Source organism: Macrobrachium nipponense, chromosome 19 (assembly GCF_015104395.2).
Source record: "Macrobrachium nipponense isolate FS-2020 chromosome 19, ASM1510439v2, whole genome shotgun sequence".
Lineage (NCBI taxonomy): Eukaryota > Metazoa > Arthropoda > Malacostraca > Decapoda > Palaemonidae > Macrobrachium > Macrobrachium nipponense.
In genome coordinates, this window is record NC_061088.1 from 62927971 (window position 1) to 62943613 (window position 15643).

At 42.4% G+C, this 15643-nt stretch overlaps 2 protein-coding genes across 2 annotated transcripts in view; both read right to left on the reverse strand.

Moving 5' to 3' along the window:
* The window catches only part of LOC135217494 (small ribosomal subunit protein bS1m-like), a 107998-nt gene that overhangs the window by 17354 nt on the left and 75001 nt on the right, over window positions 1-15643 (reverse strand). The gene's annotated exons all lie outside the window — the stretch shown is intronic.
* Window positions 3042-4129, reverse strand: LOC135211935 (tigger transposable element-derived protein 1-like). The gene is made up of 2 exons (XM_064245184.1): window positions 3870-4129; window positions 3042-3675 (listed from the first exon to the last, which is right to left on the reverse strand). The coding sequence occupies exons 1-2, from the start codon at window positions 4127-4129 to the stop codon at window positions 3042-3044; spliced, it is 894 nt and encodes a 297-aa protein (XP_064101254.1).

Consider the following 15643-nt stretch of genomic DNA (forward strand, 5'->3'; position numbering starts at 1 on the left):
CAAGTGTCATTATTTTTCTAGTTGATTATGAGATAATCAATCTTTTTACATTAATCTTATAAAGTAATCAGCCTGTTATATTTTTCCTTTACCAAATATTAAATGTATCTGTGCATGAATCCCTTGAACCTACTACAAACTACAGTTTCCCCCTGCTGACATGAAACAGAGTACAGTAAATTCACATCACATGCAGACTCAACCAAGGAACATATGCTTGTTAGTTCATGTCTACTTTACATAAACTAGGAAAAACAAAATACGTACCATAAATGAGACTCAGGTCATACACAGAACTTATCAAAGAACATTAGGATGTAAATACATGGAGTCCCAACATCTTTAAAAGCCAATAAAAACTGGAATCTAACCTAGAGTGATGCCTTTCATTTTATCAGGACAAATTGTGCCAAAACTTGTCAATACCCCAAAACATAACAAAAATAGTGTATATATTTCTAAACAAGGTTTGTATATAAATGGAATGTCAAACTTAAAATGCAAATTATGGAAAATTATATTAAATTTTTCAAAACTTTAAATTCTTGCTTGACTAGTTTACACAGGTTGTCTATAAAATTCTCAAAACCTAATTACTTCATTACATTAGTTTGGTAGAGCTCCAGTACCATACAATATGTACTTACGAACATGATCCCATTAACAAAGAAATCACCGAAGTAGTCTACTGTCATTCATTTTTACAGCCAGTATTCAAGTGCATTTTTAGTGATAAATTATTATTTGCCTTCCATAAAAAACCACACCAATTTATTCTAAAAAAAGAACCCTACCACAAGAAGCTGACAATCATGAATAATGTAGTCAAGTAATAATCTTTCCAAATATAAGTCATAAAATGTGTAGTGCAATGAAAATGTTGAAAATATCCTCAACAACTATATTTCCTCAACAACTATATTATCTTTCATTTGATAAATACTTGTCTGCTTCATGCCCATATAGTTTTTTTTTTAGGATGTTTCATTTAAAAGTGCCTGAGGTGCAAAATACTGCTCTAAAATCTGAAGACGCAATCAATAAAAGTTTTATTGTTGGCTGCAAATATATTATAGAAGCCCTAATCAATAAATAATCATATTTTAAAGCCATATTCTAGATCCTTTCATTCAATGCAAAAATAATGATCTCTCTAAAGGATACCTATCAAGCTTGGAAGTTTAGCTATTATGCATTTTATCCTTCTATTCTTAGCAGAAATAAAGTAAATAACCGTCAATCTTGTTATGTACATGCAGAGCAACTGCTGTGCATGTAAAACTTTTACCAATCTTTTTTAGTCCAGTTGATGTAAATATGTCATTCAGCTTCATAACATGAAACGGTAGTACTAAGGATGACTGTTGTTAATCATTATTGTCTTGTAATTTGATGTCTGTGATACTGTGTCATTTGGATGCTGAAAGTTTATGTAACTGTTTATAAATACAAAAATATCTTATACTGGTATCTTTTACTGAACCACATACACACAATAGAGTAACACCTTCCATGCTAGCCCTTGTGTTGTTACAAGTCCTGTCCAATCTCACCATTTTCCAGATCAAAAGGTGCTACCTCAATGGATGGATGAGTCAGGGTAAGCAGTTGTTCTGAAGCTTAGATTCTTGTCCACCCAGACTCCAACAGCAACTACTTTTCCTCTAATAGTTGAAGTGCCAACCAATGTGCGTACCCAGGAAATGATCTTGCAATGGTAATTCCTGCAGGCTGTATTAGTGGAATGGTGTTGTAGATAATTAGGAGTTATATTACCCTGGATGCTACTTAGTAAACATTGTGTCTACAAGAATAGTGGCTGCCACCACCTTGGTTAACAAGCAGTTTTCACTTTTTTTGTTCTAATAAATATGATAGATTATGTAATACAGTGGAACCTCAACTTACGAGTTTAATTCGTTCCGTGGTCGAGCTTGTAACTTAATATGCTCGCTCGTTAAATCAATTTACCCCATAAGAAATAATGGAAACGGCCGTAATCTGTTCCAACCCTCAAAATGGCACCTCACATTTTTCATTTTTCTTATTATTTCAAAGGAAAAAAGCTTTTTACATAACAAATATTATATAAAAACAAAATAGAAAGAAAATATGAAGATATACAATTTACTTAGCTTGGAGATGAGATGACTTGAGCTAATGGAGACGGCGGAGGTGGACGGATGACTGTTTTGCTATCACTACATTTGTACGTAAATGTACACTACGTTGTAACTAAACTTAAATGCTACTTAACAATTGCTTTACATATCTTAAACTTAAATGCTACTTAACATTTTTTTCTTATTTTCTTATTTTATCATTTTTTATTTTTTTATTCTTAAATGTTTTCTTTTAGCTTAATTCTCATCACTCTCTTCACTTTCACTAGTTCTTGGCCTTTTTGCCACACTTTGCTCACTTCGAGCTGAAGGCCTTTTCTTAAGAAACATGTCTAAGGAAGTCCGTTTCATTCTCCCTTTGAGAATGTTTCTGAAACGACGTAGGCACGTGTCATTGAAAAGCTCTGTCGCACGACTCGTTGCAATTTTTTCAGGATGGTTCTTTTCAACAAAACCTGCCACCCTCTCCCACATTGCCAAAATATCCTTGAGGTCTTTGTACTGATTATCTCTGGCTCTGTCTCCTCTCCCTCCGAAGTAGCTTCAGTTAATGCTTCTGTGTGCCGTTGCTCTTGTAACTCCTTTAACTTGTCAGTCGTAAGTTCCTCAGAGTGCTCCTCAACGAGTTCCTCGGAGTACTCCTCAACGAGTACCTCGATGTCTCTTTCATCCACCTCCAGACCTATAGTCTTGCCAATGGACAAGATCTCTTCCTCCACTGGTTTCTCCTCTTCCTCAATCTCAAACCCTTCAAAGTCTCTTTCAGCCACATTTTCAGGCCACAGCTTCTTCCAAGCAGAGGTCAAGGTCCTTTTCATAACCCCCTGCCAGGCAATATCGATGATTTTGAGGCCTATTGCTATGTTAAAATGCTCCTTCCAAAACTCTCAAAGGGTGAGGTTTGTGTTCTCCGTCACCTCAAAGCAACTGCGAAACAGGTGCTTGGTGTAGAGTTTCTTGAAATTTGATATTACCTGTTGGTCCATTGGCTGGAGGATAGGGGGTGGTGTTTGGAGGAAAGTAGAGAACCTTCACAAAATTATACTCGTCGAGTATTTCTTCCTCGATCTGTGGTGGATGTGCAGGAGCATTGTCAAGGACGAGAAGGGCTCGCAGGGGCAGGTTGTTGTCCTTCAAATATTTCTTCACCAAAGGACCAAACACAAGGTTTACCCAGTCGATAAAGAACTGCCTGGTGACCCACGCCTTAGGGTTTGCCCTCCACATAACATGGAGTTTCTCCTTCATTACCTTGTGTGCTTTAAAGGCTCTGGGGTTCTCCGAATGGTATACGAGTAGCGGCTTTATTTTGCAGTCGCCACTCGCATTGGCACACAGGGCGAGGGTCAACCTATCCTTCATAGGTTTGTGTCCTGGCATCTTCTTCTCCTCTTCGGTGATGTATGTTCTCCTCGGCATCTTCCAGAACAGCCCTGTCTCGTCACAGTTGAAGATTTGCTGGGGGATGTATCCTTCTGCCTCGACGAATTCTGCAAAAGTTTTCACGAACTCCTCTGCTGCCTTTACATCAGCACTTGCTGCCTCACCATGCCTAACAACGGAGGGAGTCCCCGACCTTTTCTTAAAATTACCAAACCAGCCCCGACTGGCTTTAAAGGATTCCTCCTCCGTTGAAGTGCCTGTGGTTTGCTGCTGTATATCTGAAAAAATACTGCGCGCCTTCTCACAGATTATTCCCTCGGTGGCGCTATCTCCGGCAAGTTTTTTTCTGTCAGCCACACCAACAGCAGATTCTCCATCTTCTCATGCACATCTGTACGGTGCTTTGAAATAATCTTGACACCTTTGGCTGGCTTAATTTTCTTTAGGGACTCTTTCTGCTTTAAGATGGTGCAGATCGTTGACGTTGTACAGTTGTAGTGCTTGGCCAGTTCCTTTACTCGCATGCCTTGCTCATGCTTCTCAACGATTTCAAGCTTTATTTCAAGGGACATCATCCTCCTCTTCCCGGTACTTGCACTACCACTTGTTTTCATTGGTGCCATGGTTACAACAAAGTTAGAATTTGGGATTTCACAGAATATCACAAACAAATGCAAAAAAAATGTGCGCGCAACGAATCTTGGTGTTTACTCTACCACGTGTAGACAGAGAGAGAGAGAGAAAGGCTCTGAGATGGGATGCTGTGACTCTTACCCTCTGAGCTGCGCGCGCCTCGAAAATATACACTTAGAGCTGCGCGCTCCTCGAACTCGTATCTTAAAATTCTGCTCGTGTGCTGAAGCAAAAAATCGTCCGAGCAACTGCTCGTATCTCGGAAAACTCGCACGTTAGTTCGCTTGTAGGTTGAGGTTCCACTGTACCTCTTTTTCAGGTTTCAAAAGGGTGGGTAGACCTTTTTGAAGAGTTTATAGATCCAAAGTCAAGCACAAGCTTATTTCTGAAACATGATATTGTTATGTTACAATAAAGTTTCATACATACTTACCTGGCAGATATATACAATTAAAGGCCCACCCAGCCTCCCCGCAGGAGACAGGTGGAAGAGAGAAAATATGATAGAAAACGGGGATGGTTCCTAGTCCTGCCGCCCAGGGCAGGCCGGTAGATCACCTGACCTACCTGTAGCGAGTGGCGCGAAATTTGAATTTCTGTCGGGGACGACGGAGTCTTAGCTATGTATATATCTGCCAGGTAAGTATGTATGAAACTTTATTGTAACATAACAATATCATTTTCATACAATCAACTTACCTGTCAGATATATACATAGCTGATTGGCACCTTTCGGTGGAGGGTAAGAGACAGCTACTATATGGAATAGACAGGTAAACAACATATGTTGTAGGTATAAATAAAACCTTGGTTCCTACCTGATAGGTGGTAGACTTCGTGGGTGTTTGCCCAGTAGTCTGCATCACCTCAAGAAACTTTAGCGAGATAATTGATCTATGGCCAAGAGTTCTTGTGGGTCTGCCGATGGGGTCTTATCCGCTTACTCGGCAGAGCCTGAAAGGACTTTGTCAATGGGTGCTGATCCACTTATATGACAATACACCTTATGAAGGAGCACACAACCAATCCCGACCACCTGATCCTAACCATATGTTAGAACTAAGGATTGTTCCGAGTTATCCCCGAACTCGTCACAACAACCGTAACTCAAAACCACTACGCACACATACATAATTTCAAAAAAAATTATACTCATCTAATTAGATATGACAAGATTCTCTTACTGAACAACATAGACGGCCGCCCGTGCTAAACCAAGTCCTCCATTGTTCGAAGAGACTCCAGACCATATCCAAAAGAAGAAAAGTATATACTTTTAAGGATTGGTGTCGGCTCCCGTACCCCCCAGAATCGTATCCGCCGATACGAAAGGACCTAGAGAAAAACACTTCTCATATGTCACACGAACGTCTTTCAAGTAATGAGATGCAAATACTGAGTTGCATCTCCAAAATGTCGTATCTATGATGTTTTTAAGCGACATATTCTTATGAAACGAGAGAGACGTCGCTACTGCTCTCACTTCATGAGCTTTAACTCTCAACAGTCGTAACTGTTCGTCAGAACAGACCTTATGCGCGTCTGTAATGACGTTCCTCACAAAGAATGCCAGCGCATTCTTGGACATCAGTCTGTGGGGTCTTTTACCGCGCACCAAAGACCTTGTCTAGAGCCTCCCATCTGATGCTTTCTCTGAATGTAAAACTTTAGAGCTCTTACAGGGCATAGAGATCTTTCTGCTTCTCTTCCTACGAGACTCAATATGCCTTTGACTTCAAATGACTTAGGCCAGGGATTCGAGGGATTCTCATTCTTAGCTAAAAACAGTGTCTTAAACGAGCAAATAGCTGAGTCTCCCTTGAAACCTACTTTATCTTGCAGAGCATGTAATTCACTAACTCTCTTTGCCGTAGCTAAAGATAATAGGAATAGGCATTTTCTGGTGATGTCTCGAAACGAAGCCAGATGAGGAGGTTCGAATCTTTCAGATGAAAGAAACTTGAGGACCACGTCTAGGTTCCAGTTCGGAGGGACCGGTTCCTTCGACTTTGAAGTCTCAAATGACCTTATGAGATCGTGGAGATCTTTATTATCTGCCAGATCTAATCCTCTATTCCTGAAGACAGCCGAGAGCATACTTCTGTATCCCTTTATTGTGGATACAGCTAGATGAGATTGCTCTCTCAGGAATAGAAGGAAATCAGCAATTTCCGCTATAGAGGTAGTGGAGGAGGACAACTTCTTAGATCTACACCACCTTCTAAAAACCTCCCACTTCGATGATATACTTTCGTAGTGGAGGTTCTGCGTGCTCTCGCGATCGCGCTTGCCACTTCGCGAGAAAACCCTCTCGCTCTGACGAGTCTTTCGATAGTCGAAAGGCAGTCAGAGCGAGAGCGGGGAGGTTTTGATGGTACCTCTTGAAGTGCGGTTGTCTGAGAAGATCCGTCCTTCTTGGTAGGGATCTTGGAAAGTCTACGATCCACTCTACCACCTCCGAGAACCAATCTTGGGCCGGCCAAAAGGGGGCTATCAATGTCATCCTCGTCTCCTTTGACGCCACAAACTTTTTCATTACTAATCCCAGGATTTTGAAAGGAGGAAAAGCATATACGTCTACTCGAGACCAATCTAGCAGGAAGGCGTCTACCATAAGAGCTCTTGGATCTTCCGCGACCGAGCAAAAGACTGCCAGCCTTTTGGAAATGAATGTGGCGAAGAGATCCACATGAGGTGTCCCCCACAGAGACCAGAGATCTTGACACACTTCCTCGTGTAGGGTCCACTCTGTATGAAGGACCTGGTTCCTCCTGCTGAGTCTGTCCGCCCTCACATTCTTTACTCCCTGCACGAACCTTGTCAGAAGGGAGATGTTCCTGTGAGACGTCCAAAGCAAAAGGTCTCTCGTCAGTTCGTAAAGGAACGAGGAGTGAGTCCCTCCCTGTTTTCGAATGTAGGCAAGTGCGGTGGTGTTGTCCACGTTTACTTGCACTACTTTGTTCGACACCAGAGGTTCTAGACTCTTCAAAGCCAGATGCACGGCGAAGAGCTCTTTGCAGTTTATGTGCCAAGTCACCTGCGCTGGTTCCCAGGTGCCTGACACCTCCTTCGAGCCTAATGTTGCTCCCCAACCTTTCTCCGACGCGTCGGAGTACAACACTAGGTCTGGGTTCTGTGTCCTTAGAGAGATCCCTTTGTTCTCTTCCAGAGGGGGCAACCACCATTCCAGGTGCGATCTTATCTCCACTGGAATGGGAAAGACGTCCGAAAGTTGTCCAGTTTTCCAACTCCAAGACTTCTTGAGGAAGAATTGAAGCGGACGTAAATGAAGTCTTCCTAGTGGGAAGAACTGTTCGAGCGAGGAAAGGGTCCCTAGAAGGCTCAACCATTATTCCCTCGCCGACGTATGTTCCTTCCTTAAGAAGAGAGAGACTATCCGCAAACCTTTTGCGATTCTCTCTTGCGAAGGAAATACTCGAAAACCCCGAGAATCCATCCGAATCCCCAGATAGACTAAGTCCTGTCTGGGGGTCAGCTGGCGACTTCTCGAGGTTCACGAGCAATCCCAACGCTTTGATCAGATCTAAAGTTAACTTCAGGTCCTCCAAACACTGTCTCTCTGATCTGGCCCTGATGAGCCAGTCGTCCAGATACAGAGAGATATTTACTCCTTTGAGGTGAAGAAACCTCGCCACATTCTTCATCAGGCTTGTGAAGACCTGAGGAGCTGTGGACAGGCCGAAAACATAAGGCTCTGAACTGAAAGATCCTTCCCCCCGTCATGAAACGGAGGTACTTCTTCGATGAAGGGTGGATCGGGACGTGAAAGTAGGCGTCCTGGAGATCTAGAGACACCATCCAATCTCCTTGTCGTAATGACGCAAGGACTGAAGCAGAAGTCTCCATGGAGAACTTCTCCTTCCGAACAAATTTGTTCAGAGAGCTGACGTCCAGTACTGGTCTCCAGCCTCCCGAGGCTTTCGCAACCAGAAAAAGGCGATTGTAAAACCCCGGGGAGTTTTGATCTAGTACTAGTTCTATCGCTCTCTTGTCCCACATTTGTTCCACCATCGATCGAAGAGTATCCCTCAGCACAGGATCCTTGTACTTGGCTGTTAGTTCCCTTGGTATTGACGTTAGGGGAGGAGTGTTCAGGAAAGGGATACGATATCCCTTCCTTATTATAGCCAACGATGACGCGTCTGCGTTTATAAGTGTCCAGGCCTCCACAAATCCCAGGAGCCTGGCACCTACTGGTGTTTGGAGGAGAGAAGCTTCATTTTCCCCTTTTTAAAGGGGACGAAAGGCAGACCTACCCTCTTTTCTCCGGAGCCTTCCTTCTTGCGGGAGGTCTGGAGGTCGGACCACCTCGAAAGGGCTGAACCGATGTACTCGTTCCTTTCTTGTCAGATGTAGAAGCAGGCTTCTTCTTCCTTGCTGACTGCGTCAGAAGATCCTGAGTCGCCTTCTCAGTTAATGAATGAGCAATGTCCTTCACCAACTGAGAAGGGAACAAAAAGTCAGAGCAAAAGGCGAATACAGCAGCGCTGCCCTCTGAGCGTGGGAGACTGCCTTGGTTAAAAAGGCACCATATACCGTCCTCTTCTTTAGAAGACCTGCTCCAAACAAAGAGGAGATTTCAAAAGAGCCATCCTGTACCGCTTTGTCTATACAAGACAATATGCACAAAAGGGCTTCCGGTTCGATTCCTTCCGAATCATGGGCTTTCTTGGACATCACCCCAAGGGACCAATCTAAGAAGTTGAAAACTTCCAATACATGAAAGAGTCCCTTGAGGAGATGGTCCAGTTCAGAAATGCCCCACGTAATCCGTGCCGAGTTGAGACCTTGTCGACGTGAAGCGTCAACTAAGGTCGAAAAGTCTGCTTCTGACGTAGACAGGAGAGCAATACCCATATTCTCTCCCGTCTGATACCAAATGCCTCTTTTACCAGCTAGTCTCGCTGGAGGCATGCAGAAGACCGTTCTTACTAAGTCCTTCTTAGACTTCATCCACGAGTCTAAGGATTGTAGAGCCCTCTTCATAGAAATGGTGGGCTTCATTTTGAGAAAAGACGAAGACTTCTTCGTCTTAGCACTCGAAAACAGAGAGCGCGGAGAAGGAGGAGCGGCAGGAGTCAATTCGTCTCCATACTCCTCAAGAAGCAAGGCAGTCAAAACTTTATAGTTCGACAGTCCTTCTCTTCCTTGATATTCATCATCCGAGTTTCCTTCCAACTCGGGATCTAAATGAGTCTCCGCTCCCCTTTCTGTACGTTCCTCCTCTGGAGGCGACAAACTCCTAATAGGAGAGGGGCTAAGGGAATGATATTCTTTCCTCTTCCCCGCTTTAATAGCCTTGGAAGGCGCCAAAAGCTCAGGCTTCTCTCGATAAAAAGAAGACGCTTCCCGCTTGGATGACGCTTCTCGTCTGCCAAGCGTCCTGGCTGACGTCTCCTGCTTACTTGGCTGCTGACGTCCGGATGACGCCTCGCGCCTGGAAGACGCTCCGCTCTCAAAAGGCGTCCTACTTGGCGCCAAAATATTGGTCGGAGCTTCACGTCTACCAACAGCTTTCAAAGACGCTTCATGTCTAAAAGACGTCTCACGTCTCTCTGGCGTTACGAAACTTTCGTAAGCAACCGCTCTCGCTCTCGAACCCGAAGCTTCTGTAAGATGTTTTGGAAGCTTCACGTCTGCATGACGCTTCTCGTTTAGCAGGGGAGAGAGGACGAGACTTCTTGATTGGAAGCGCAACGTCCTTCCTACGAGGCGCTAAAACTCCCACTAGAGAGGTCAGTTGCTCTTGAACTGCCATAATAATTCTCCTTGAAGCTTCTCCCACGTCAACTGCATGACGCCTTTCGTCATCACTCGGGGGAGAAGTAGGAAAGAGTACTTCTGCGTACTCGTCGGGTGACGCTGACGCCACCTTCGCCTTCTTAATAAGAGAGGGAGCGTCATCTGAGAAACGCTCTGGGCTCGAATCAATTTCGGGTTCTTTCATATGACGCTTCAGAGGTCTCGATAAATTCGACTCCTTCCACCCTCGTTTAGGTGAGGGAGAGGGAGAGGATGAGAAACACTCACGAAGGACGCTTTTTCTTGAGCGCCCTTGAGCAGCCTGCCACGAAACAGAGCTAGCTGAAGGGACGTCTGACCGTTGGGGATTCCCCACGACCTCCTTAAGGCTTTCGACTTTCCTTCTCCTCTGGGCATGGGAGCTTGGAAGAGGTCTAGGCCTGGGAGCGTCGCAGGGACGATCAAACGCCCCCTCCACAACACTGGGAGAACTCACTTCACTGTAATGCTCACTTTCACTAGCCTTACCTTGTAAGTCCGCCATTTTGGACTTCATGTCTCGAATCGTAGCTTTCAGATCGGCGATTTCCGAGGCCGCATTCCGAAGTACACTTTGTGAATGAGAAACATAGGGAGAATCTAAATCAGTAGGATTAGAATTATCAGTAAAAGGCTCAATAGGCCTTGAACTCACACCTTTCAGACGTCTAACCCTATCCCTCTCTAACTTCTTCAAATAAGAAGTTAAAGTCTTCCACTCTTCTGCATTTAATCCCTCGCATTCATTACAAGTATTATTAGCAGAACACTGAAACCCCCTACATTTACGACATACAGTGTGAGGATCAACCGAAGCTTTCGGTATCCTCACCCTGCAGCCTACATTCACACACATTCTCACACTCACATTTGAATCAGACATACTGAGAAAAATCCAAAAAGCAATTCCAAAAACAGTCCACAGTAGCGAATGCCAAAAACACGATCCAGATACGTCACCAAAAAGCCGAGAAACGATGATCAAAGGATGAAATAAGAATCTAAGTCAGGAGGTAATAGCAACAATGTTGATACCACCGGCGACAGAGAAAATATTATAGAAAACGGGGATGGTTCCTAGTCCTGCCGCCCAGGGCAGGCCGGTAGATCACCTGACCTACCTGTAGCGAGTGGCGCGAAATTTGAATTTCTGTCGGGGACGACGGAGTCTTAGCTATGTATATATCTGACAGGTAAGTTGATTGTATGAAAACTAATATTCAGACATTCAAATTACTACCAGACACAAATTATCAAAGTAATGAAATCCGAAAGACTGTCTCGCATGTTCTGGCACCATATGATTTTTGAGTTTCTTATGACAATATAATCAATCCTGATTTGTTGTAATACTCTGCCACCAATATATATTTCATACTATCCTGCACATCTTCATTGTTGTCATTATCCTCGTCTTGAAGCAGCTGTTTTTCATCTTCAGGGTTAAAGTTGAATTACAGTTACAGTTCCTTGGTTTCACCTTACGGTGCTCAGACGAATGTCAACTTGGTTCCCCCAAACTCCCTACAATAGACCCCACACTGCAGCAGTAACTGACCATACAAAGCTGATGATCTTGCAACAGCCTGGGGGAAGAGCAAACTCCCAATATCTGAGAAGGATACCAAGACACTAACTATTAAATTTCCCACCTCACACTTGCAGTAATGACCTTCATTGTTTCAACTACAGAGTTTACAACTGAATGCTACTCACTACATCCAGAAGGCATTGGAAAGCAACTGACACAATGTTGAGACAGCTGGGATGATGGTGGAGCCTTCAATTCAGGTGGATCCTGTTGGTTTACTGCTTTCCACAATTGCATCTGATGGTGAGCTTGGAGCACGTGCACTGCATTTGTTGGTGTAAGTTTTTCCGGGTTCAAAAGAAACATGTACATGAACAAGAGCTTGTAGTATTCTACAACTTTTACATAGAGATAAGAAAAAGCTGTCTGCAGTCTTTCTGATCACTTCATTGAAGCCTGAGATGCCTGTCTCCAGGAGCCAGTGTGTAGAAATATTTCCTATTCTAAAGGGGTATATTTTGTTTGTTTGTATGGTGTTTTTACAATGCATGAAACCAGTGGTTATTCAGCAACAGGACCAACCGCTTTATGTGACTTCCGAACCACGTCAAGAGTGAACTTCTACCAGAAATACACATCTCTGACCCTTCAATGGAATGCCCGAGAATTGAACTCGCAGCCATCGAGGTGGCAGGCCAAGACCAAACTGACCACACCACTGAGGCGCTCACAGCCTTACAATGCATGGAGACCCAAAAGTGGACTACAGTCAACCTCCCCATATTCGTGGGGGTTAGGACCACAAACTCCCGCGATTACCGAAATTCCACAATAGTATATCCTCCTGTGTGATTGGCTCCTTCCAGCCAATAGCTGTCATCATATGAGAGAAATAGGGGTAAAATGAGTACATGCCTTGAACTAAAATGCTTATAACCGCTTATTTTAATAGTAGTTCGAACAAAAACATAACATAAAATAACAAATTGTTTAATCAATTTGTATTTTTCATAGCTAACAAACCTGATGTCTGAATAATAGGATCTTTTTCTAGCTACAGCTGGAAACTGGTTAAAAACAATCAAAGATTGTAATGCAAGGAATCTGTGGCATCTGGCAATAATGCAAATATGAGGTAAAAACTGCTTACTGACCATATCTGCATCCCATGACCCACTTAAGTCTTTCTTCCATCCCAGAATATGAGAGGTGTTGCTTAGATGTGGGCAATCAACATTAAGACCTCAGGTTTGTTAGCTATGATAAATACAAATTGATTAAAAATTATGTCATTTGTTCATATGCGTAACAAACCTTCGGTCTTAACAATAGGATACTTATATTTGGAGAGGTATACAAGTACCCTGAACTGACAGGGAGTTTAGCCCAGTTGACCATCCTTCCTATTAGTTCGAGTCTACAGAAGGGGGGTTGGGGCCCGTGAGAGAATAGATTTGAGAGTATCTAAAGACTCAGCCCTCTGGGATTATACACAATGATACATGCCCAGATACATTGCATCCATGGAAGACCATGAGAACTCCGAAGACAACGAGAACTATCTGCTCATGCAACAAATCATGTAGGCCACAAGGGGTTCATCACCACTCCTCCATCCCCTTGCTACAGAGACGAGTAAATGCTACCGAGAAGATTTGTCTATTGTATGGAATACAAACCAAAAAGGCAACGCAGTATGGCTGCTGCACTCACCTGTATCAGACCAGTTCCAGCCTATGACATGTCTATTCTTCAACCCACCCCTAGGAAGTAGAAAGGAGATCAGCCAACTCACTCATTCTCTCTTCCACACAATCATCTTCGGTAAGATACAAACTCTCCCTTCCACACAGTCCTCTTAGGTAAGATACAAACTGTCCCTCCACACCAAGGGTACTGGATGAGCTACACGACTTATTGCACAGCCACCACCGGACCCAAGGGAAAAGTGTCCAAGGACCTGTGGGCAACATCCTTCAGGTAAAAGGGAGTGAAAGTGGTTTGCTGAAGCCAGAAACCTACATTCAAAATCTTATGAACAGACAAGTTCTTAACCAGAGAGGTATACAATCCTCTGATGTCATGCACTTGCGCATGCACGATAGCATGTATGCGTGACAGAACTGGAAAGTGAGGAGTATGCATGTTTAATCACCTCACAAAGCCAGAATGAAATGGTATTCTTTGACACTTCTTTCTTGGTTTGGCCCATGCTAACAAAAAGTCTACGACACCTAGGAAAGCTGTACAGTGCTCCCCCACTTTTACACAGTATTAGGTTCTATAACCTGCCACAGAAATGCAAAAATCCCCTCTTAAAAACATTTATAACTGGCTTATGTCAAATACCCAGTACCCCATACACGAAAATGCTTATAATGGTCTATTTTAATATTTCACTGCTTAATTTGAAAGCTCAAACAAAAATATTCCTTAAATTATCATACTAAAACAATACAGGTGGTCCCCGGGTTACGACGGTTCCAGCTTACGACGTTCCGAGGTTACGACGCTTTTTCTTAAATATTCAATGAAAAATCCGTCCTGGGTTACGACGCCGACGCTTCCGACGCTCCGAGTTAACGACGCTTTTAAAAAACGCATACTATGATAAAAATCCTTTATAGTTTAGCACAGTATATTAATAAAAATAAGTTTCTGGTTAGATTACAACAAAAATTTTGAGGTTATGATGATTTTCGACACTTTTTATGTCGTATTTTTCAATGTTTTTTAGTGACGCCTCATATGCGGAACTAGTTTCCAAGCGAATGAATACATACTAGCTTGCGGTGCGCAAAGTTTACATATAACAGTCCAAAAGCGCAAATAATGAAAAAATCATTGCTTGTTTCCAGTAATAATAACAAAACTAAGTTTCTGGTTAGATTACAACGCAAATTCCAAGTATCCAAAGAGAGACATTATCGAGTAATTTGATCAGAGAGAGAGAGAGAGAGAGAGAAGAGAGAGAGAGAGAGAGAGAGAGAGAGAGAGAGAGAGAGAGAGAGAGAGAGAGGTGTCTTCCGACACTCCGAGTTAAGGACAGAGAAGTGTTCGTTTCATTAAACGGCCTCTGACTCATGCCAGTAAATGTTTTGTTGATACTAATAATATAAGCCTATTTAAAGATACGTTTACTTTAATTAGCCTATATGATATGTAAATAGTAATCAACTGTTCTTGTAGCCCTCAAGATTTGGCAAAATCAAAGTATCCAAAGAGAGACATTATCCAGTAACTGGAACCTTGACATACGAATTTAATTTGTTCCGTTACCATCGTCGTATATCAAAACAGTTGTATCTCAAAGCATTTTTTCCCATTAAAAATAATGTAATATGTATTAATCCGTTCTAGCGCTATGAAACCACACCTAAACACAGCTAAATTACATATAATATACACAATTTATAAACAAATAAACGAGTAATAACACACATAATGATAAAATAACATAGCAATGTGATAAATGATAATAAATGTTAATAAAATCAATTACTTACCACAACGAAAGATGACGTGAGGCCAGCAGGGGGAGGTGGTAGGGAAGGGTGGCAGGGAACGATTTGTTCTCTTTTTATTTACGGATGTACACTAATAACTACGTAATAAACACAAATGAAATAACATAACATTGCTAAACTAATTTTTATTTATTTTTTTTAATCAGTTCATAGTTTAGAAATAATGGTGATGCCTTTGTTAGGTTTTTATAGCTTCCTTCTGCTTGATGATCGTGGATATTGTAGAAGGATTTCGACCATACTCGTTTGCCAAATCGACGATACGAACGCCACGTTCATGCTTTGCTATAATTTCATGTTTTGCTTCCATCGAAATCATTTTCTTGGGTTTTTTCTTATCACCTGCTTTGTCTTTAGCTTTGAGACCCATGGTTAATAATAAAATAGACAAAATAACACTAAAAATAGGCGCAAATACAACGAACTAAACAACGATGTGTTAACATGCAGCACCAACACACAAACAGACTGAACGCCATTTATCGGTCGCCTATACAACTAACACTCATCGCAAAATCGTATCTCAAATATTTCATTGTATATCAAAGCTTATATTTTCACAAATTTTCTGTTGTATCTCAAAACATTCGTATATTAGGGCAATCGTATGTCAAGGTTCAGTGTAATTTGATCGAGCAGAGCGA